Source organism: Perca fluviatilis, chromosome 6 (genome assembly GCF_010015445.1).
Source record: "Perca fluviatilis chromosome 6, GENO_Pfluv_1.0, whole genome shotgun sequence".
Taxonomy (NCBI): domain Eukaryota; kingdom Metazoa; phylum Chordata; class Actinopteri; order Perciformes; family Percidae; genus Perca; species Perca fluviatilis.
Window position 1 is genome coordinate 17,825,039 of NC_053117.1, and position 24,005 is coordinate 17,849,043.

The window sequence follows — 24,005 nt, forward strand, 5'->3', positions numbered from 1 at the left end:
GAGTGAACAGGCTCTCCATAGACAGGCTCTGATCAGAGTCTAACTTGACGCCGCTCTGTGTACACAGGAAAGCGTGGCTGCAGCGCCTCCCCCGACCTGAAAGAAGACAAGGAATAGAAGTCAGTCCCATGGTCAGTCCTCCACTAGCTAACTAAACTGCGGAACTACAGCAGCCACACAGACCGTTGCTCCACATTTGTAGCGTGAAGTTGAGGTACAGGGTTAACACGAAGGCCTCCCTTATTGATCACTCTTTTGAGTAGCTTATCGACTGCAGCTAAAATAATTAACGACAACAGTCACACGTTGCTAGTTAAGTTAATGTTAGCAAGTGGCGTGGTTTGACAGCTAGCGCTAGCTAACTAGCTAGTCTCATTAGTATTCGACGCCAGTTTCAAAACAAAGCCCGCAAAACCGAGAAGTTGAGACTCCCCTCCAGAATAGCTTGCTTCAAAACAAGCTAGCTGGGTTTGTCAACCGACGGAAGATTAATTACACTATTCGGATTATGTTTGATGCGCTCAGTTAATGCCTAGCTAGCTAATTAACGGTAACATATTTCCCTGACGTTAAGGCTAAGTTTAAGAAGCTGTCAGCAGGTTTGGCTGTGACGCGTTTGAATTTATAACTAATTCAACAGCTAGCGGGCAGCTAGCTACGTGGTTCTGTCAATAAAATTAGGTTCAACTTGTCTTTAAAGCTTGGATTTAAATGTCCGAAAAGAGTTTATCGTCCGGTTCCGATGAGGATGTGGACCCGGAATCCGGGCAGCCTGTGGAGCTCGGAGGCGTCTTAAGCAAGGTAGGTAACGCTAAACCAGTTTGAATATTACAGTGTTTTATGCTACAGAAATAACTTCTTGTTTAGGTGCCTTGATCACACACTACTAGTCTGAAAGCCCGGTGAGCATTACTAATGAGCTGCAACAGCTGAATGAATTCCAGCATAACGTTACACATCGTCCATGCATAGTTCAGCTAACTGTTTTCTTGTACATCTTGTGTGTGTTTACAGTGGACTAATTACATCCACGGGTGGCAGGACCGATGGGTCGTGTTGAAAAACAATACTTTGAGCTACTACAAGTCGGAGGATGAACGGGAATACGGCTGCAGAGGGTCTTTATGCCTCAGCAAGGCTGTTATCACAGTAAGTGTAACATCACTCTGCTGCTGACCTTTACTCAAAGAGAAATAAGAATGATCTTATAGCACCTGTCCAACATTTCAGGAGAAAGTGCTCATAAGATGGGCGACCATGAAAGTTCTCATTTTCTGCATCAGTACTCTTGGGAGTAGGGTTACCTCTCTGGCAGGTCTCAATGTTTTGATCTTGTCCACCCTGTCATTAGCATGGAGTTGAACTTTAATTCCTCCAATCCATGTTGTCAAAGATAGAAAGGTAAACATTAACTAGTAATGAGGCTGTTAGCAGACCGAGGCGTTCTTGCTCCAGCAGTATTTTGAGAACCCTCTGTACCTATTCCTCCATGGCAGTTATGGCATCAGCTATTTGAAATTGGTGTTCCCTACTGTTAAAAAGATAGCTTTGACCACACACTCCAGAGATCAGACCTGTATTCTCCCGATGCAGGCCCTATTGTTGGTGAGATAACCCCACACCCTGGTTAAATATTCACTGTTCTCTCTCAGCATACCGTTATCAAGTACAGAGGCCAAACAAGTGGTTTTACTGTGATTTGTGCAATAGGATTATATGACTCAAAACTGGATTAAAACCACCACACGAGATTACAGATAGTTGAGTCATTTGAGTGAGCATTATGCCAATTCTTGTTTGTGCAGACCTGAATGGAATTCCACAAGACATTCAGAACGTTTTTTAATTTTGTTAGAGCAGGCTAACTACAGCAATAGTGTACATAGTTTAATAACACATGCTCACTAATAATTAGAGTAGTATGACCCACACTGTCACTTCTTAGTGCCTCTCCCCTCTTCCTAAATAAAGCCAGTGCTGTCTCAGGGAGACCGTGGTATGAGGACTCAGGAATGCAGAAACATGCCTCTGCTTCTCTTCTTGCCTAATATCAGTCAGTTACACACTGTGTGTCTGCAAACACACTAGACTTTCCTCACACTGAAGCAAAACGTGCAGGAAATGTTACTGTCTGGAAATTCCTATCATAGGCCCAGATCCATTATCCAAAGTTTGCATCAGATTAAGCTCTTGTCAGTGTATTGGTGTTTTCCTGTCAGTTATGTATTTTTGTACAAAGCAAACTTGTGTTAAATATTCCCTTGTCGACGGTCTATACTCCAGGAGGGATGTCAGGCATAAGAATAAGAAGTGTTAAAAATGATTCTTATACACTAGTTTAAAGGCAACCATAGAAGAAAAACCTTGGATCTTAGATGCCTCTTTTGTGAGGAGGTAATCAGTGTTTAAATGATAATCTTCTCTTTTCTAACACTGAAGATGCCACAGTCCTATACACACACAAAAAAAGCCATTGCAGCAAGGATATTCAGTAGTGCTTATGCAAGGGGAAGGAGATTGTTCCAGGCCGAAAGAAAGATATATAAACTGGGTTGTAAAGCAGAGGTTTATGGGCCGTGTCTGATACAGCACAGTAAGATAGACTGGAATTCTCTAACCAGTAATAGCATGATGGCTGGATGCACTTGAGCTGACTATCGCACACCCCTCCTTTTTATGCTGAAATTAAGAAGCTGGAGGGCATTTCTGATCTTACCTCTGTCCCTGAGGGGAAACCTTTTGCTCTGAGCTTGTCTTTGACTGTAATAGAAAGCATTTTAAGGGTCAGAGAAAAACACTCAACCCTGTCAGCATCCCAGATATGCAGCTTATGAAATGTATTATTAGTGTTAAAGTGTAAAGACAGTGTGTTCGGAGTTGGAGTGTATGTTGCTGTTGTCCGTGGCAGTGAAGAAACCAGCACATGAGCGTCATTCAGCAAATCTAATCAAACTTGGGCAACATGATGTTATGTCAGCTGACCGAGCAGCTGTGGTCTTGGTTCTAGTAAGGAGCAAAACGGGAAAGAGATTTGAGTCCACTGTGTCGTATTTCTTATTAGGAGCCTTTGCAGAACCGAGCTCTCTTCAGCTGAGTGCAGTAGTCAAATTCCAATCTCAGAGGAAACGGGAATTCTTTGGTACACGTGTTTGGGTGCCTAGTGGTTGGAGCTGGGTGGGGTGCATTGTAGAATCGGGGAGTGAAATAGTTGAAAGATTTGGCCTAATAGTCGAAGGAAAAGTTATGACGACCCAGGTTCAGGCGAAAGGCATGCTGAAAGAATATCTGTTTTTTGCACAGCTCTGCTGCGGTCGTTTAGGGTAGCGCCTGCAGACAGAAGACATCAGTTTCTAATTAAAATTCCTGTTTATTGTGTGGCAGAGGCTTTTCTAAGACTGATGGAATCCATGTGTGTCCACAATGTGTCATCGCTAGTCCGTCAGTGTCATAAACAGACCTCCTAGGCATTATAGTGGGATTTTGCTCTGATCCCTCAAATATTTGATTGAAGTAGGGGAAAATGTTACATTGAGATTTTGTATTTTGGTTTCAAATACAGATATTTAATTTTGGTGATTGAATTTCCTGACATGATACATGTCCTCTGCCTAATAATAAGCTCTCTCTTTTGTAGCCTCATGAGTTTGACGAGTGTCGTTTTGACATCAGCGTGAACGACAGCGTTTGGTACCTCAGAGCTGAAGATCCCGAGCACAGACTCCAGTGGATTGAGTCAATAGAGCTGCACAAGGTGAGTGGAACGAGTTTCTCGGTCTTCATAGATTATCTGGATCTTTCTCGCTGGCTTCTTTTTGCACCTTGTGATAAAGTTATTCACGGGAATTTTGCCAAAATGCAAGCAAGCCGGTTGCATTACCCTGATAAATAACCTAATACTATGTGTGCCTGAATCCAGTTCCGGTTGGGCTTAAGGGTTTGTTTAATTTGCATGGTGTTTGTCAAGAATGAGAACAAATGTTCTTATTCCATATCGTGCCAGTTCCTTAGGCTATAATAAATATTTGATTATTTTTTGGCTTACCTTATCGCCCACTGAACAGTGCTTTGCTGCATTGCTTTCAGGTATTTAGGTTCAATTTTGGGTCATGGTGGTTTTCAGAACAGTTATCTGTTTTGTTCAGTGAGCTGGGTGTGGCAGGACAGGGATTTGGACACACACATACACACACAGACACACACACACAGACACACACAGGCCTTCACCACGGGTATGTGAGGAATCTGTGGAGTGAGGGGATGGGGTGGGGGTATCCCCTGTTATCAGATGCCAGGCAGCTGCTTGCTCTGCAATGACATCAAGTTAACCTAAACATGCATAAAGTGTGCAAAGCACATATATGTTGTCATGGCTTACGAGTGAAGTGCTGTGCAACATTTAATGCCTTGATCTGTTAGTATGCTCTAAATATTAATAATCCATTTGTTTAGTTTTATTTAGTTTTCATTGATATGCTTATACAGTGTTCGGCTCCACAGAAAGTACATACACTTGGTTAATATCAGCCAGTGTGTTTGTACTACAGTTAAAGCTGCTGTAGGTAAGATTGTGAAGAGCCAGGACTTTGCTAACAAATTTGAACATCGACAACTTCTCAGTCCCTCCCCCCTTTCTGCTGCAGCCCAAACCGTCTCCTAAGCCCCTCCCACACAAGGGAGTTTGACAGAAATGCCGGCATGTCAGACAGACAACATTTTCAATAACTAAACACTAACACAATGTTAACTTTTACTCACCAACAGTAAAACGATGCAAACTAGCAAGCTAGCGTTAGCCATTTCAGCATCCTATCAGACCGACCACCGAAACCTTTCTGCAGCTCGTGCGCGGGGAAGTGGGAGGGGAGAACGCTATATATGCGTGTACATGCGCTGAGCAGTGATTGACAGGCAGATAGACCCCCCCTGTGGCCCTGATTGGAGAAAATCAACCGGGAGCGGTGGAATTTTGCCAATCGCAGTACAGGCTGTAGGTGGTACCAGAGGAGCTGGATTTTTTTTTTTTATATTACATAATTCATGTAGTTCTACTGGAACATAGGGTCAGTTTCAACAAATGTGTCAGAAAGTTAGTTTTATAAGACTTACCTACTGCATCTTTAAATTTGGTGAATTACAGTTCTATACTGTGTGTAATTTGGCTATTTTGGTGGGGGGAAAAAACGATCTAAAAAAGAAAAAGAGATTCGCCACAAAAGAATAATTAGTGCAAAAAGTTGCTGTTTATTTATGTGAAATGTGCCCAAATTAAAATGCATACATTAATTACCACCTTGTGCCAACATGAGTAAATCAAAAGCATACTATTGCTATTATCAGTGCGTTTATACGTAACTGCGCTGTTAGTGTGTGAGTGTATTTTACAGACGGAAATGGAAATTAAAGGAATTGATTGAAAATGAAATAATGGCTTAATAATAAACTGGTAAATATAAAATACATTTTTCAAAATCTTGGTGGTGATTTTTGCCCTTTTCACCCACTTCATTTCTGACACTGGGTGAACCTGTGTGAGCGAGACAAGAGACAAATGTATATTTTACCAGAGCACAATTAATGTGAATTATGTAATGTTCCTTGCTTATGTTTTCCACAAGAAAACACTGGAGTTGAGTTATGTACTCATAAAACGATGGACTGGAAAGTTTGTAAGCACACCAGAAGTTTATGAACCCTTACCTGCTCTCTTCTGCTCTCTGTTGCTGCTGCTGCTGCTGCTACCTGCAGTTAGACGAGTGCTTAGGGCCGTCTACAAATTCCTACACCGAAAAGAGATACAACAAAAATATTTATTAATTTAATGATTAAATAAGGTAATGTCTCCAAACTTACCTCAATTATTAATTGTCTCCTGCTAGTTATACTACAGCACTTACTTAAAAAAAAAAAGTTAAATAAAAAAATATTTTTGTTGGATCTCTTTTTGGTGTTGTAATTTGTAGACGTCCCTAAGCACTCGCCTTACAGCAGCAACAACAACAGAGAGCAGAAGCCAGCAGGCAAGTGTTATTTACATACACTTCTGGTGTACTTACAAACTTTCCAATCCATCGTTTTATGAGTACATAACCTAGTGTAGACGTTTGGTATCATTTCGGGCATTATTAGTGGGGTCATTTACGAGATACAAACGTGGGTCCATTAGCCTCTGCGCTAAGCTATTCAGCTGATAACGCTACTCTACGCTAACTCTCCCAATGTTAGACCCAGGTGAAAAAAGCTTCTGGGGGGGTGTTTGGCTCGAGGTCATGGAGCAAAGGACCCTAGGGTGAAATTACTCCGAACCATCACTTTAATATGAGTGCCCCCAGCCTGCCTATGGTCCCCCATTGGCTAGAAATGGCGATAGGTGTAAACCGAGCCCTGGGTATCCTGCTCTTCCTTTGAGAAAATGAAAGCTCAGATGGGCCGATCTGGAATCTTGCTCCTTATGAGGTCATAAGGAGCAAGGTTACCTCCCCTTTCTCTGCTTTGCCTGCCCAGAGAATTTGGCCCGCCCATGAGAGAGAGACATCATGGCTTTCAAACTAACAAAGTGGCAGTTGGTCAAGGCCACACCCCCACCCTCCACCTTGCCCCCCCCCCCCTCCTCAATAGCTACAGACACAGAAATGGCACATACTAAGGAAAGCTCATTGTGGGACTGGCTCTAGTGGCTGTAATTCTGCACCAAGGCTGAATTTCGGGAAACAGACTTCAGATACAGTATTAGAGGACCACTAAGGTCTGGATAAAAGCATCTAAACAGCACCATGTCATGGGACCTTTTTAAAAAAAAAAAAAATAAATAAATAAAAGAATCACTATCCTGTGACTTCTCATTAGGCCTGCTTCTCCACCAAATGGTGCTGTGGGTGGTTTTGTTAGTGCTACTGGGTGTTGGCAATTGAGTGTGAGCGACCGTAGGTCTCCAGTCCATTAACGATGGTGTGAGAGTATTTCAGGGTTATGTCTGGATTGTGACCTACAGTAACCTCCAGTAAGCCTAATGCAGCACTACCTGCCTTACTCAGATTCTCCACTGGGTGCGTCTGTGCTGCATTCCGGTTTTATTCCGTCCTCCGCCACACGCCATACCACACCGGGAGCATCTCAGAGGCAGAGCGTCTTGCTGCCCGAGTCGCAGATTTTATTTTCTCTACAAGTACTTTACAGAACAATCACATGTTTATGGAGCTAGTATCTACCTTCCACTCCTGCAATTAAACTCCATGCCTTCTCTTTTCTGGTGTTGTCCTTAAAAAAAGTTTTTTCTACCTCCAAGATGAATCTTTCGTCCGTGGTGTTGTAAAGGAGACATAAACGATATTGGGGGGTGTTTTTTGGTAAATTGACTGGATAGTCTTGCTGTTCAACTTCCTGTCCGTCTGTCTGAACGGCCCGCTGCCTGCGTGAAAATAGACCTGGCGCGTATCTTTAGCGGAGCGGAGAGGAGATCCGCTTCGCGCACGCTTCTGGGCTGGTGGACTATCAAACATTGACTTGAATGGCAGCAATTGCTCGCGGGTGTCGCAGCGCCTCCAGAACGCAGCGCAGACACGCATGGTGGAAAATAAGGGTTACAGTGATCGGTGAGTGTGTCTGCACTGCTCCCAACTGGACAAAGAAGGACTTATATTCAATGTTCACCACTTGCATTCTGGTTTACATTTTTTTCTCAAGAGGGTATTCAACCGTGAAGCGTACCTTATTCCCAATGCTTAAACAAAATAGGGCAAATGGCCTTCTTTTTTGAAGCTCTGCACATTTACTTTAGATACAAATTGTGTAGCACTTCACTTTTTAAAACTACTTTTTGAGGGTTACATTTTTTTCGTGCCTATTTCATACGCTCATAATTTGTTAGAGCTGGGTTTATGTAATTATCTAACCACTATAATTGTGCTTTAATATGGGTCGAACTGGTCATGATTACTGCTTTTAAATGCCTTGTATAAGCCACTTTGCAATAGCAAATAACCCCCACCATTGGCATATTAATATCACCAAATTAGGTTAGTTATTGTACAGGGGAAAAAAACTGTTTTTGTGCAGGTTCATTTTTGTTTTTATGTGTGGGTGTGTGTTGGTGGTGGAAAATGTTCTGCTAAGTGCTGGGGACGTTAAGTGCCGCTCTTGATGAATAATGCATTTTTTTTCTTTTTTTTTTATCGCCCATTCTCACAGCAACAAAAATCAAGAGGGACACAAAACTCTCGATCTTACTGAGAAGACTATTCCATTCTGTAAGATTTAGAGGGGACATAGGGCAGGGGATGGGGAAAAAACACTGTATTATTTGTAGTTTTTCCGCCACTTCTTCAGGCTGGTTGTTGGCACAGTCAGAACACTATTGGTCCAGATCAGGCTTCACAATCATCAGTAAATATCATCAGAATAAGAAAGAATAAAAGTAGGGTCAGGCAGAAGATCCAGATATGTTGTTCTCTCTCCCCCTCTCTCTCTTTCTCCCCCATATCTCTCTCTATCTATCTCTCTCTCTCCCTCTCTCTCTCTATCTCTCTCTCCCCATCTCTCTCTCTCTCCCCATCTCTCTCTCTCTCCCCATCTCTCTCTCTCTCTATCTCTTTCTCTCTATCTCTCTCTACGGTAGGCTGCTTCACTCACCCACTCTCTCTCTCTCTTATGCATATATACATGCACTCTTCATTTTTATCCCTCTCTTGCTCTGTCTCTTACATACAAACACACACAGTCACGGTTGCTTGCTCAGTGATGGATGCTGGACATAAACACGGACAAGATAAAAAGGTTTCGCATATCAGGGTGTGTGGTCTGTTGATGTATGTCTTTGAGTCCATTTGTGTGTCTGCGGAAGACCTGACTGAAAGCAGACCTGCTTCACTCTGCCGAGGCATTTCAAGACTCGTCTTATTGGCTCAGTCCGTCTCTTCTGCTTCATGGAGCAGCTAGTGTCTGCCACTCCCCTGACCGCTATGAAGAAAATGACTTTTTCCTCTTCCTCCTTTACCTCTCTTAAAGCTGCTTTCTTTTACTTGATGAGCTAAGCTGAGTCTATATGGCTTTTTTTCTCCACCTCCTCCTCTTCCCTTTTGTTCCTCAGTGAGGTGTGTCCAGAGAAACAGGAATACCGGATTTAAGCCTCTGAATTGTCAGAAGAGTGGGAGTGTTGAGGCAGCGTCTGGGCCATGTTGGGGCCAGCAAACCGTCGGGACTGCAGCAGTGTCCTGCTCTGCTTTGGGTGTTGGAATGGCCGAATGGTGGGCTTATAGCATGTTGGCATACTGCTTGCTTAATGTCACTCATCACTGAAGTCTTTAGTTAGTATGTCAGTGTTGTGATATGAATGATAGACATGGCTCATCTTTGACTTCCTCCATACAGTGCACTGCATACATTATTATTTTCTATTTGCATGCATGCAGTTTTTTTGCTTATGGGCTATCTTGAGAATTGAACTCTACTGCAAGTCAGTCATTGAAAGACATCAGTCCCTACGTTTTTTTTATTTTAATTTTTTTTAAGAAATGAAGCTTGGCTATGTGCTACCAGCATTTTTAATGACTTGGGTAATTTCCCAAACAGCAATATGCTCAGATGTGTAGAAGCACTCAGTTGTTGCTATGGTCACTTACTGTACACTCATCTCATTACCATCACAAAGCCGTGGCACAAGATGCCATTTATTGTTTTTGTTTGAGTGGGTTTTTAAATTTGCATGGCTGTGTCATGCAGCATGAGATGGCAGTCTCCGGAGATGTCACAGATTGGTCTTCTATATTGCTTTGCCCCCTGGTCTACGCCCACACCAGCAATACAATAACAATGATTTCCGTAGCCTGTGCAAAATGTCAATCTGGTCAAAGGAATCAGATCATTTTTGTGGAAAGGTGGCAAGACAAATCTTTCGTCCGTTGCACTTTTTGTTAAATGTTCATTTACCCAACTGACATTCTCAGCTGTTGAAATGTAAGCTGTTTGTTTGAGGACTTGATATGTTGTAGCAGAAAACATATCTTGTGGTAACACTGAGGGTGATATATAGGTTAAATCAGACTATTGTATGTGTGCATTAAGAAATAAAGTTCCTATTGCACTGTAGGTATTAAAAAAAAAATAGTATTTGTTGGGCCATTAGGGTTGAAGCCGAGGAACTCTGCAGACTACAAGTCAAAGTATCAACAATCATTGACCTACATTTGAAATGAAAAAAATAAACCTACTCTTTAACAGCAAATATTGACACATTATTTTCTGTTGGCCTGGGGTCCGTTTCAGAGAGCAGGTTTAGTGTAAACTCTGAGTTTGTTAACCCTGAGATGAGGGAAACTCTGGGTTTTCTGTTTCACAAAGGGAGGTTAATCAAACCTGAGAGAGAGGGGGGGGGGGGACTCCAGCCGTTTCAGAAAGAGAGGTAACTTATGTAGCCAACATAACGGTATCCGTAATAAATATCACTAACGTCACCCATCGTGGACATGCTCTACATCCCAGCACATTCTGTGTCGCATTATGTTTTTTTTGCAAACAGCAGTTTTCTTTACAACATTGGTGATGCGGAGCATATTAGTAAAGCCACTGTATAGCAAAGCGCCGTCAGAAGAGTGTGACTCGCTCTCAAACGTTTTTTAAACATTTTTGTAGTGTTCCCTGGACACAAACCAGTAAGAGCCATTAAAAAGGAGTTCCACAGTATTGCAGGTGAATGATGTAAACCCTTTTTGAAATAAAAGATTATTAATTATAATTCAGTTAATGATGGTGCTGAAGCCTCAGAATGGGATTAGTAGGCCTAGGAATTTTTGACCCACAGGATTGCACCTAAATGAAATAAATTATAGGTTCAATACCATTTCACCAGTAATATTATACTTATGATTAAATATATTAATACACCATATTGGAACGTACGCATTTACTCTGGCAGCAATTTTATCCCACGCAAATGCTCTCTCTTTTGCAGCAGCCGCTGTGTTGCTTTTTTAACTAAATACATGTTCAAACTCGCTGTCTGTGTGCATGAGTATTTCCGCCGCCCAGTTTGTTTGTGGTTGTTACCATGGTGAATCGTAGTATCAAGGCTCCATTCATGCTGCCTTTTTATTGTGGTGGTGCACGCGCTTAACTGTGAGTGAACCTGATTGATTGATTGATTGATTGATTGATTGATTGAACCAACTCAAATCAGCTGTTCTGGAACCGAAAGCTCAGTTTCCCATCTCAGGGTAAATCAACTCAGAGTTCAGGGTTAGACTCATGCTATGTTTACACGTGGCCGGCTATTTTCATAAACGGACATTTTAACCTCTCCGTTTTCAAAAATAACATCGTGCACAGCTGTCAGTTTTCATAAAAGTGTTCGTTTACACGTATCCGTGTATGTATGCCGTCAAGAGCATGCCAAACCTGTAGGTGGCAGTGTAACGAGAAGCTCAAGCCCACGTTAGCCAATCAGAATCCCGAAAATAGCAACAACGGCAACGATTCACTTCCTCTCTCTTCTCTTTCTCACTTCCTCGGCTGCCTAAACCTCCGTTTGTCTCAGTTTACATGCAAACGTGCAAATGAGGTTTTCCAAAATCTCCACTCTGGCCGTGGTTTTAGAAAGACTCGTTTTCTGAGGCAAATTCTCCATTTGCGTGTAAACGAAGGGCACAAACAAAGGGAAATTCAAAATAACCATGTACGTGTAAACAGGGCCTCAGAGTTTGTTAAACCTCCTTCCTGAAACGGGCCCCTGGTCTGTAACAGTCTGCCACTATCTGTTTAACCAGTATTCAGTGTCAAATCTCTTAAATTTGTCACCCTGTGGTAGTCATTGTAAGCTCCTCTGGCAGAGGGCTGTATGTGTGCATGTTTGTCACCTGATATCCTCCTCAGTTTGCTCGCTGCACTCAAGAAATACCTCTGTATGCCGATAAGTAAACAGGATTAGTTTACGGTCTCTTGTTAGTTTAATAATCAAGAGGAAACTACTCACAAAGGCCATGACCATACCTCAGTATAACCAATATTTGGAACCAATATGCATTTACAGTGAAAATGAAAATCTTTAAGTCAAAATTAAGATTTTAGAATGTTACAAAATCCAACCCAAAACTTTGTTTAGATGCTCTAAGCAATTCTATAATAAATTAGAAACTTTCAACATAATACACAGTTAAAGATAGTCAGATAGTGTTGTGGGCGGGACATTAAGTCAGACTCAGTGGTGAGTGAAACCGAAGCAGAGGGACAGACACAGAGCTGTAGCGGAGCCAACGTAGCGCACTTTTTAAGTTATTTAACTTTATCGGTTATTAGGCAAATAAAACGCTGATACAGATAATCTGCAAACTGCCTAAAAAAACTGCCCTAATCCCTACTTTTGCATTATTCTTTGTGGAGAAACTCATTTTTTTACAGATCTGTCGATTAAACCAACTAATCGATTAGTCGACAAAATAATGTGGGTGTTGGACAACTAAGCATTTCTTTAGTCGAGGACAGCCCTATAAAACCTACCACAAGCATGTTCGGATCCTGATTCATATGTAAAAGAATTTCAGACTTTAGCTCCTTAGTACTGTTTCTACTGGTTGAGTAAAGGTATGAATTTAAGCACGGGATTCTAATGTTAGGTCATGAATTTGCTGTCTCTCTCTAATGTAGTGGATAATGGTCAACAGCTGCAACAAACAAGAATATTTTGCTTTGGTTGGCTTGGTTTGCATACCCTTACACTATGTATAATAAAAGTATGTCACTTTGTGTTGGCAGGCCCAGGCATAACCCAGTCATAAGTTGGCTGTTAAATGGAACAAATGCAGTCACTGCCACTCCCTCTCTCCCTCCCTCCCTCACTAATGCCAGGCCATACAGTAGTAGTATCTGTTTTATAAAAACTATGTACAGTCTACTGTATATACTGAAAGGTACAGCGGTATTTTCCTCCAGAAAGTCGCAATCAAGCCTAGATCTCTCAACTCTGGGATGCAGTGTAATTTATTTCCACTGTTCCTCAACCACCTAGTATCAGGTCTACTGGCAGGGTGATGGCTCATGTGTCAGTTTGTCAGCCCCAGTCCCTTTAGCTGACTGTTTGTCTGTGTAGGTGTAGGCCCTGCTCTGGTTGAACACAGCATTACTCAGTGCTGCTGACTGCAAGAATTGATCTCTCTCTGTCCTGTTTTTTTATGTTTTGTAAAAAGAAATTGAGATTGTTTAATGTGTTTTGTTCACACACTGATCTGATGTTCTTTTTCCTTTCTTATCATCCATATCATACTTTTCTCTTTCCCTCATTTTTCTCTCTTTTTCCTTTGATCCCTCTCCCTCCGGATTTCAGGCAGAGTCTGGTTATGGTTCAGAAACCAGTCTCAGGCGTCATGGTTCCATGTTGTCTCTCACATCAGCAGCCAGTGCCTTGTCTGCCACATCCACATCCTCCTTCAAGGTAAACAACATGATCGCCTGAGAGTATGACAATGTTTGGCCCTATCGGATCATGTCAAATTCTCAGTCCCTCGCTGCCCTCTCTGAAATAGTTCCATCTACACACATTTAAACTTCGGCCACATATATAAAAGCACCATATGAAAATACAAGCTAAAGGCTAGATCTGTAGTTGTAAGAAATATTTTTTGTTGTGAGGGCCTTGCCTTTTGGTTAAAACCGAGAAGTGACATCAATCGTCTTTCCCCTGACAGCTCTTGATTGTGTCTCTTTACTTCTGTTTCTCTCTGCTCAGAAAGGGCACAGGTTGCGTGAGAAGCTAGCAGAAATGGAAACCTTCCGGGACATTCTGTGCAGACAAGTGGACACCCTGCAGAAATACTTTGACACCTGTGCGGACGTTGTCTCCAAAGATGAATTTCAGAGAGACAAAGGTAACCTGTCCCATAAATACACTATTATGGAGCTTGTATTGTGTCAGAGATTCATTTTAAATAGGTTAGATTTTAATTAATTATTTCATTAATTCAGTTCAGTTTTACCAATTATTTAAAGATGGGGCTTTACTTGGTTTATGCACTATGAGAGTTGAAGGAGAGTTGTTGGTAAGACTCATTTAAGAAAGGAAACAAAAATCAATATCCACTTACAATGCACTTTGTTGGCGGTCTTCAAAATCACTTTCATATTAAACCTGCTCTATAATGCATACCTGCAAACTTGTTGCTTTTCGGCGAAAATCGCCGTTTTGAATGGGAAAATGTCATCCACGTGAATCGTGTAGATCCGAAGAGTTTTTATTTTGGGGGGGGAGGGGTGTGCTGAGACCCGGTGCTAATACGGCACGGGGCCTTAGCGACCGTTATCTACCGGACCGAATAGCAATGCGGATTTCGGTGCCTTATTTAGGTGTCACCTTTTTCAGCCCTTCTGAGTTTGCAGGTTTGATAATGTAGGTTAAACAAACATGAAGTTTAATCTGAATGATGCTTTTGCTAGAAATGTAGTTAAACAATTGTCCAATTAAGAAAAAGTATCAACTCTGGAGGTGTAACTATACCTGTTGAATAGGTTTGAACATGTTAAACTATATTCTATTATCTATATGTCCAGGTTTAGGTATTTATGCCATTTATAATTTGGTTAACTGGACAGATGGTAAATACAGATTGCTTTTGCTTTCTTACCAGTACTAGAGGAGGACGAAGATGAATTTCCTACCACTACAAGACCCAATGGTGAATGTAATCACAACAACCATGGCAGCAAAGAGAAATGTAAGTTTACCTGCAGATGCAGACCATTGCTTTATTTCAAAATATCTGTGAAAAAAAAAATTTGGTTGCTTGGCCTTAAAATAAAGCTAGAAAGTAAGAAAGAATTTCTGAACAAGTCACAAGTTATTTCTTTGTTTCTGCCTGTGCCAGTGTGCCCCCCTGCCAGTCCCAAATGTATGAATGGAGTAGACTTCAAGGGTGAGGCCATCACCTTTAAGGCCACCACAGCAGGCATCCTCTCTACGTTGTCCCACTGCATCGAACTGATGGTCAAACAAGAGGACAGCTGGCAGAAGAGACTGGACAAGGTAATGCAGTGATTCAAATAAATGTCACTCACAGTGTGCTAATAACATCTTGAGTAGGTCCGGATTCCATCCAGTTGTCCGACCTGCATGCGCAAAAGATGGCAGCACGCTGTGCGCAAAAGACGCCACATGCAGTAGCACACTGTTGTACGACCGCTGAAGTCAGCGGCAAGCCATCTGCAGCAGAAATGGATACCTTCGCTATATATTACAACCAAAGTCGTCTTCTTCATTTCCCTAGAGTCAACGACACAAGCGGATATCCTACAGGAACACCGTTGCAAATTATGCAAGCCGTCTGTAGCGGTTTACCGGCATCTATTTGGATATTAATACCGTGCCGTACCCTTACCACCTTGCCTTAAAGGTAAAGTCTGCTCTTGGAGTGTATTTCACCAGTGTTTCTGACCATGAGGTGACGCAACTATGTCGTGGCAGGTGTATTGCTCTGGACCTAAGGAAGCGCAGCGTCGAGTTTGTAGTTTGGATGAGCGGCTCTCGAGAAAGCTGCAACACCTGTGGTGGCCGAGCAATCGTCCTGCTCCAAAGAGGCCCGTTTTGAATAGGCATTGCATAGTGTGAGTGGGCGTGTTAGCAGCCACTGCTTTGTGGCGCTAATTGAGGAGCTAATTGCCATTGTCTTTACGGAGTTGGTTATTATTACCAAGATTATGGTGTTGGGCTCTGTCCTTAAGGTGATGAAGTTGTGGTCCAAATGTCTAGCAATGATTGTAGTATCTGAAAACTGTGGATGTTTTACTACAAGGTGATTTAATGGAGTTGGCTCTGAAACCAGAAGCACAAATGCACTTGTTGCCTGTAGGTTTTTTTTTTTTTTTTTTTTTTATCAGAGTGTTGAGTTTTATATCATCTTCCAGTTTGGTTTTGCTTTTTTTATTGTTAAGCGCTCTAAAGAGCACCTCATTCTTACATCCTGATCAGTTTAGTTGATGTTGTCAAACCAGTTTGTGTGTGTGTGTGTGTGTGTGTTTGTGTGTGTGTGTGTGCTGCCCAACCCTAAAACCTACAACAGCCGGGAAATGCTTTCAGTTAGGCAGACTGCTCAAGTGAAACTACCTCAATCTTATCGGTGTTCGGTTGTGTGTGTGAAGTTTAGCTGCGGATGTGGAGTAGGGAAATATAAATCGTGCAGAACACACTCTCAAAAGGAACAAAACTGGCCTGCTCCGACTCGTACAGACAGAGAGTGAATTAGAAAAATGACTGCTAAGACTTCATTGTGCAGTTTGTGGAAGCCTTCGCTACAAAAGAGGACAGAGCAGCTCAAATGCCAGACTCAGAGATGGATACCTCTACAGACTTGTAGCCTCTTCTTTAAAGTAGGTCTTTGTTTGCCTTTCTGTCTTGTAGTTAGACACAGCTGACAGCAGGATCACCTCCTGTTGTTTTGTGACAAGCGTTATATCCACACAATGGTGTACAGTTTGTTTAGTTTCATTGTCTCTTTCTGTCTAGTTTCTCTCCAATTAATTATTTCTGAGAGAACGCTATTGTTTTTAGTATGCTTCTGGCCACAATTGCTTTAGTTTGCTTGTTTTTTTCTTATTGTAGTGTGGATGAGCTGTGTCTGGAATATGAGCAGTTTCTTGTTGAGTGGGTGGTTTCAGTCTAAATAGTACATTTTATTGTATATTGATTAATTTGTTCTCACAGAGACAAGAATGAAGTGTGTTTATTGGCCTCTGGCAGGGACTGAGACATTAGGTAAAACCTGTTTGAGCGCGCACACAGCTGAATGATGTGGTGGGTCTGCCCTATTGTTTTTAACCTCTCTTTTCTTCCCCTTTTGTTGGGACTTATTATCTACTGTAATCAGATGAAAGGAGCATTGTCACTGGGGCGGAGAGTTTTCTGACTCTATAACACGTAATTCCGGATGTTTGTTTGTCTAAATGTGAAGGATCAGCAGATCTCTTTTTAAATGCAGCACAGATGTGTTAATGGGCGTTTCTATTTACATGCGGTCACTGTTATTAATTGTTTAATACAGTTGCTCTAGCAACACTTCACTGCTCTCTCTGTGTGTTCAGGAGCTCGACAAGAGGAGGAGGGTAGAAGATGCCTACAAGTCTGCTATGTACGAAATGAAGAAAAAGTCACACTACGGAGGCCCAGACTACGAGGCAAGACGATATTAGATTTAAAAAAAAAAAAAAAAACTTTGATTAGAAACAGCTGGATGGACCACATCAGAATGATTTCCTGACTTTTCCTCATGTCTCCCAGCTTGTGCATTTTTATCATTCTGCACCTTTTTCAGGGCTGTTCTCAAAGGATTCTTATATTGCTGACAACATTTACTTTCCACAGGAGGGGCCCAACAGTCTGATCAATGAGGATGAGTTCTTTGATGCGGTGGAAGCCGCACTGGACAGACAGGACAAGATAGAGGAGCAGGTGTGATGGACATCTAAACTTGCTCAATCAAAATGTCCTATCCAGTTTGGATGCATAAAGCAGTTACACATAGAGTCTAGAAGGCACATTGAATCTCTCCTGTCCCCGACTTTAGCATCTTTCTCTCTTGGAAACACATTTAAAACAAATACAAATGAACTGAAGCACAGTTGCATACAGTATACACAAGGATGTTTTCTTTCTCTGTCCCATCTTCTTAATCTTCTTCTCTCTCACCAAACTCCCCCCTCAGTGCCAGTCAGAGAAGGTCAGGATACCTCGACGAGCTCTGGTTCCTCCAGGAGACATCTACTCCACCATCGGTACACACCGATTTGCCACCAAGGTGCTCAACACATTTAGTAGTTTCTCTTTAATGTACATCTTGTTTCTGTTCCGCTTTGTTCTAATTTAAGGCCATCGGTTGCTACTGTTTGCAATCTGTCATCGTTCCTTCAGTCTACAGCGTGGTCATCTTACAACCAGTGTGTCCTGTCTATAAAGGTCTCCAACTGTAGCTTGTGTGCTTCTCGTAATGTGTCCATGCTTCACCTTAATCTGTTCACACCAAGAATCAGTTTGTGCTTACTGCAATCATGTGAGCGCTTACATAACCTCTTCATATGAAATGCTTCTTGAACAGGTTGTGATTGCGTACTTGTGACTGCTGCAGGGTGCCTTTTTTTCTGTTTTGTTCCTTATTCCCTTCTGTTTCAATCTTCCTCTCTGCTGTACAGCCCCATAGCCCTTCTTCTTCCCTCTCCTCCGTTGAGCTTGTCAGTGCTTCAGATGACATTCACAGATTCAGCCCTCAGGTACTGTATTTGGTCAACAGCAAGCACCTGTATCTACAAGAGGATGCAAACGCCTACTGCTTTCCACCGCAGAGCATGAGCAGATGCATGAGAATGTCTACTAACCAGCCTCTCCAGGATTTCACAAATGTTTCTTGTGCTTTGTGTAGCATGTTATAGTAGGTTTTTACTCCAAAGTCTTTATAGTATTATTTGATGCACTAAGACAAAAAAAAACCTGACTGGATGAAATTCCTGGAGGTTGTCTTCGTCACAAAACAGTTGTCGTCATACCACTGAAAGGAAAAATGTGAATGTAGTGCTGCATGACTGGAATCCAGTGAAAGCTCCTCTCCTCACATCACTCTTGTCTTCCACAGCATGAGCAGGCATGTCGGGCTATACGCTGTGTTCTTAATGCATTGTTAGGATGTTGAATAACACCCCCAAGCAGGATCAAGTGTGTTGTACTGTATGTGGCTAATGTATTTGCTTAAAGAATTCCTAAGATTCTCAGATGGAAATAGTTTTACTGTTTTCCTTTTTATGATCTTATCAAAAACCTCTGTTATAAAATACACAAACACAGGTGCTAGGTGCGTTGATTGCTCCGGACTACAAATCATTAAACCTGAGCATAGATTCCCTAGTACAGTGTATTCTTCTTCTTCTTCTCCCCAAACTGTGTCACTTTCTAACGTTCATTTAATCAATACCTGTCCGTCTCTTAGGTGGAGGAGATGGTGCAGAATCATATGACTTACTCTCTTCAGGATGTGGGCGGAGATGCCAACTGGCAGCTGGTAATAGAAGAAGGAGAGATGAAGGTGAGTACAGAGCAGAGAAGCTGCTTATGAATCATTTCCCTCGATTCCTAGCTGTGAATATTTGAGTTTTGCACTTTTTGAAAAGTACTGCTGTTGCAGTAGAAGCACTGGTAACACATTTATCAGCTAGCGGAGGTGAATCCTTCAAATAAGTAATCAGTACTTTTATGAAAGGAAAAAAAGTCAACCCAGGTTATCAGCCACTGGTGGAATTAAGAGGATCCTTCAAGATTTGTTTTGCAATGATTTTGGGTATACGTTTATTGTAAAGATATGACTTTCTATTTGTTTTGTGTAACACTCTGCACATTGTGTGACAGGTGTACAGGAGAGAAGTCGAGGAGAACGGTATTGTGCTGGATCCTCTCAAAGCTACGCATTCTGTAAAGGGGGTGACGGGACACGAGGTCTGCCACTACTTCTGGGACACGGCTGTCCGAATGGACTGGGAGAGTAAGCCACTATTTCACAAGTCCCCATCATATCAACACTGTTTGACTTTCTCAGTTTTAATGCCATGACCCGAGCAAACTCTCCTTCCCTCCCTCAGCCACCATTGAGAATTTCAACGTTGTGGAAACGCTCTCCGATAATGCCGTCATTGTTTACCAGACTCACAAGGTGAATTGACTTCTCGGTGGTTTTCGATGTTGCTGAAACACATTGCACATTTGATCAGTGACATTCTGCAGCCGGTTTGATTGCCAGCTGAATGCCTCTGGTTGTGTTTCAGAGAGTGTGGCCTGCCTCTCAGAGAGACGTGCTCTATCTGTCAGCCATCAGGAAGATCTTGGCAACAAACGAAAATGATCCTGACACATGGCTGGTCTGCAACTTCTCTGTTGACCACGACAATGCCCTTGTAAGATTACTACATTACACCTGTTTCTATCATGCAGTAAAGCGAGTGCAGTCTATGAGAACATCCCTTAGTCAAACGAGACTTTGTTGTGGGGCCCATTGGTAGAAAGAATAGTTTAAGACCTCTTAATCCTAGTTACTGTCAAATTAGCTACAGTGAGATTGTTTTCATTTACATTTTTGTTTTACTTCCAGCCCACAAACCGGTGCGTTCGTGCCAAAATCAATGTTGCTATGATCTGCCAAACGCTGGTCAGCCCACCAGAGGGTGATAAAGAGATCAGCAGAGACAACATTCTTTGTAAGATCACCTACGTTGCCAATGGTAAGTGCCTCTCCAGCTAATAATAAAGTTTTGATATCCGTGCATATGCCCTAGGCAAGATAACAAAGCCCCTCTATTATTATCATCATCATCATCATCATCATCATCATCAGTCTAGCTACAATCTACCTATACGTACCTCAAAAAGATGATAAGCTGAGTCCTTAATCAGTTTGGGTCAAAATGTTATTTCTTGTCTACAGACAGTCCATACTAATACAATTCAAACCTACTCAGGGCTTGACATTAACTTTTTGAGGCACTTGTCCTTCGGACAAGTACATTTACGTTTCACTTGTCCATGAACAAAAGTCACTTGTCCGGGTAAAGATTCATCATTTTATAAAAAAAAATTGTGTTTTGCTAATGCAGAATTTGAAGAAACCATTGAAAGCATCCAAACCCTATCAATATTAATACAATTCAGTTTAAACAGTAGAAACAAATGTGTCCCAACAATAGATTTCCCCTTCAACAAGAAAAAAGGATCTCCAGACTCATAATACAAAGTAATATGTTGCACGCCGGTGTGCAGAAGTTAATATATTGAGATTCTAAGTGAATATTTTAAAGTTTCTCATTACTTTCAGATTCCTAGTCAATATTCTAAGTTACTATGTCAATATATTTAGATATTTTGAGATATTGAGTCAATATATTGAGATTGTAAGTCAATATTTTGAATGTTCTCATTGCTTTGAGATTCTTAGTCAATATTCTGAGTTACTAAGTCAATATATTGAGATACTGAACCAATATGTTGAGTTACTAAGTCAATATATTACGATACTAAGCCAATATATTGAGATTAAGTCAATATTTTATAGTTTCTCATTACTTTGATATTCTTTGTTTATATTCTGAGATACTGAGACAATATATTGAGATACTAATTCAATATTTTGACCAGAGGTAGTGGTGACTTGAACTTATACTATATCTAAAATAATTTTGTAGACATAACAATGGATTTTGCCACTAAATGTTGGTGTCAACGTGTTTTTTTTTTCTTTCTACAATTTCACTTACCAAGGGATCCTTTAAAAAGGTGTAGCTACTTTACAGTTGATTATTACCTGATATTTAATCCGCTACAAACAAGTAGCGGAGCAGCTAGTAACGTTACGAGGGCGAAGAGCCAGCCGTCAAGAGTCAAATTAACTTCATGCTTCATCCGCACAAAGCACACTTCTATCGCCACGAGTGACAGCTTTATTCGCTCGTTTTCTGTGAACGATGTGGGGACGGGTAACGTTAAAGCGTAGTTAGCATGCTAACGTTAGCTAACTAACACCGGCTGCCTGGCTTGTTGGTTCCGCGGTGCTTTCATGCTGTATCGGCACAGAGAAGGAGCTGAACAGTGGGCTGGGTCGAACGTCAGCGGTCCGCTCTCCCGCTGCTGCTGGGTCTAACGTTAGTTAATGTATTTGTTTCAAATCGGTAAAGTAAAATCTGTAACATAAACGGGAATGAGTGACACATAATAACGTTATATAATGCTTCATCCACACAAAGCACATTGCTATCGCCACGAAAGTGACTTCTGTTTTCAGCTTGTTTTCTGTGAACAATGTGGCGAGGAGAGTTAACGTTAAGGTGGAGTTAGCAAGCTAACACCGGCTAGCTTCGCCGTGCTTTCATGCTGCTTCGCTTTGCGAGAATGCGCTGAACAGCGGGCTGGGTCTAACGGTACCGCGCCGCCGACCCGCTGCCCGGAGTTGTGGTGTAAAATATGTATTTGTTTCAATTCTGTAACATTGACGAAATGAGTGGCACATAACGTGAACTAACATGGCATTTTGTTTTGTTTGAGTTTTAACTTGTCCAGTGGGGCAAGTAAATTTCTCTTCCACTTGTCCTACAAAAAATCCACTTGTCCCGGACAAGCGGACAAGCCTTAATGTCGAGCCCTGCTAGTACTGAATTATCTAAACTACAGAGGAGAGATTAAAGAAAGCATTAATGATATCGCTTAATACTAGACTATCTGATATTCAGGCTAATGCACTGGCAAACTGGTAAAGATATATTGTTTTTGAATAACTACCTAAGGCCACCAGAAAAGACCTCAGGAGCTCAGCTGTCCCATCAGCCTAAATAAATACGGCTTAAATGTTTACTTGAGGTGGATGGTTTTGTTGACTTGAGATCTGTTTTAACCGTCAAGAAATAGCCACAGGTCACATAAGGGCTTAAAAGAAAACAAGGGGGATTTAGTAGATCTAATGTATATGGACCCATCGTAGCAATCTCTTGTGTCAATTTAGTTTTAATGCTGTCAGAAAATTGCCTGTATGTATGAGTTGCTATTGTTTGTATCACACCTTTTTTTTATTTTTATTTTTTTATTAAGAACAACCTTATTTCAGCCAATATATCTGCTAATTGGCCTTTGTACAGCTCTTAGCTGGCACAAGAGTTAGACTGCCTAAGTGCTTGTGTCTTTGAGTTGTCTGTCCAGACTTGCACAGCTTCTCCCCTGACTTCCTTTAGACAAGTTTATTGTAACATAAAGCAGTGCTGCAGAAGGAATCCTGAGCCAGTTTATTGTTAGAGAAGCCAGGCAGGTCATGGGAGTTCCTTTTTAAAAGAAAAAAAAAAGAATAATTAAATAGCATTACATCCTCACCACTAGATGGCGCCCTATACCTCTGTTTGTGTACAACACATATGTACACTGTGGGTGTATGACTAATTATGACTAAAAGTTTTATCATAAATTAGCACGTAGACACACTTAACCTGATGGTTTATGTCTGTGTGGCTGCAGTAAACCCAGGAGGCTGGGCTCCAGCCTCAGTCCTCAGAGCAGTGGCCAAGAGAGAGTATCCCAAGTTCCTCAAGCGCTTCACCTCCTACGTCCAGGAGAAAACTGCGGGGAAGCCCATCCTCTTCTGAACGCAAAAAGGTAACCAGTAACCCAAACACATCTTGTTTTACAACGGCGCGAGCAACTAAACTGATAGGTAGAACATTCCTTACACTGCAAATGGATGGTCTTTCTATTGACTGGTGCTTTTTAATATGTGATTTTGAACCATGAGAAAGCCAGCAAATGTACAGAATCTGTTATTTCAGTTTTGTTAATTTCCGGGATATTGACTTGTCATCTTCCTTTTTGTTTCAGGCTTGAGGTGGGCCAAGGTTGCCCACTGGAGAGACTACATTGTTCAGCCTTTAATCGGCTGTCAAAGACTACATGACCCATTCATTTGTCAATTAGAATGTTAAACTACTACAAACTACTACATGCAGGACACTGTATCATCCAGGACGGCCTACGGGGGACACCTGCTTGTAGAAGAGACTGGTTTTACGGCTTTAATCGATCAGTAGTTGTCATCCCAGCCACATTGTCATGGCTCAACGCCACCTGTTGGTCATGGGTACATTTGGATGTAAATTCAAGAGTTTTTTTCAGTGGTTTTCGAATTGTTGTTACCGATTATTTGCTTCTTTTTTTTGTAAATTGTTTTGTACATTTCTTATGATTATATACTTCTTGACTCTTTTTTGGATTTTCTTTAATCACTAGTATTACAGCTACTTGTGTTGCTGCTGCTGCTGCTAAAGTAACTATCATGAGAGAGGAAAGTAGATATTGACAGGAAAACATTGATGAGGTGTGTGTCTTTTTCTTGCCTTCTCCTGTCCCTCTAGTGATGACTCTCTTTGCAGTTTGATGGGGGGGCCAGAGCCTAAAGCTTTGAAATCTTTATATTTCTAGATTGCATTGTACAGAGAAAACAGAATATGTTTTCAGTTAGTTTATCAATGTGAGA

General features: G+C 41.6%; 1 protein-coding gene across 3 annotated transcripts in view; it reads left to right on the top strand.

The window, feature by feature from the left end:
• The first annotated feature begins 8 nt into the window (after positions 1-8).
• Positions 9-24,005, top strand: part of LOC120560752 (ceramide transfer protein-like) — a 24,979-nt gene continuing 982 nt past the window's right edge. The window contains exons 1-19 of one of the 3 annotated variants that reach the window (XM_039803576.1): positions 9-131; positions 701-801; positions 1,015-1,149; positions 3,635-3,751; positions 13,307-13,414; positions 13,709-13,847; positions 14,604-14,690; positions 14,841-14,998; positions 17,050-17,142; positions 17,330-17,416; positions 17,670-17,762; positions 18,154-18,231; positions 18,942-19,037; positions 19,358-19,490; positions 19,588-19,658; positions 19,771-19,899; positions 20,094-20,223; positions 22,994-23,131; positions 23,351-24,005. The exon at positions 23,351-24,005 is cut by the window's right edge and continues 982 nt beyond it. In XM_039803576.1, coding sequence (XP_039659510.1) covers positions 712-801; positions 1,015-1,149; positions 3,635-3,751; positions 13,307-13,414; positions 13,709-13,847; positions 14,604-14,690; positions 14,841-14,998; positions 17,050-17,142; positions 17,330-17,416; positions 17,670-17,762; positions 18,154-18,231; positions 18,942-19,037; positions 19,358-19,490; positions 19,588-19,658; positions 19,771-19,899; positions 20,094-20,223; positions 22,994-23,121 — 1,872 coding nt within the window. In that variant the 5' untranslated portion in view covers positions 9-131; positions 701-711 and the 3' untranslated portion in view covers positions 23,122-23,131; positions 23,351-24,005. Of the gene's footprint in view, positions 802-1,014; positions 1,150-3,634; positions 3,752-13,306; positions 13,415-13,708; positions 13,848-14,603; positions 14,691-14,840; positions 14,999-17,049; positions 17,143-17,329; positions 17,417-17,669; positions 17,763-18,153; positions 18,232-18,941; positions 19,038-19,357; positions 19,491-19,587; positions 19,659-19,770; positions 19,900-20,093; positions 20,224-22,993; positions 23,132-23,350 lie in introns of all 3 variants that reach the window. The other 2 variants (XM_039803575.1, XM_039803577.1) reach the window with 2 other exon arrangements.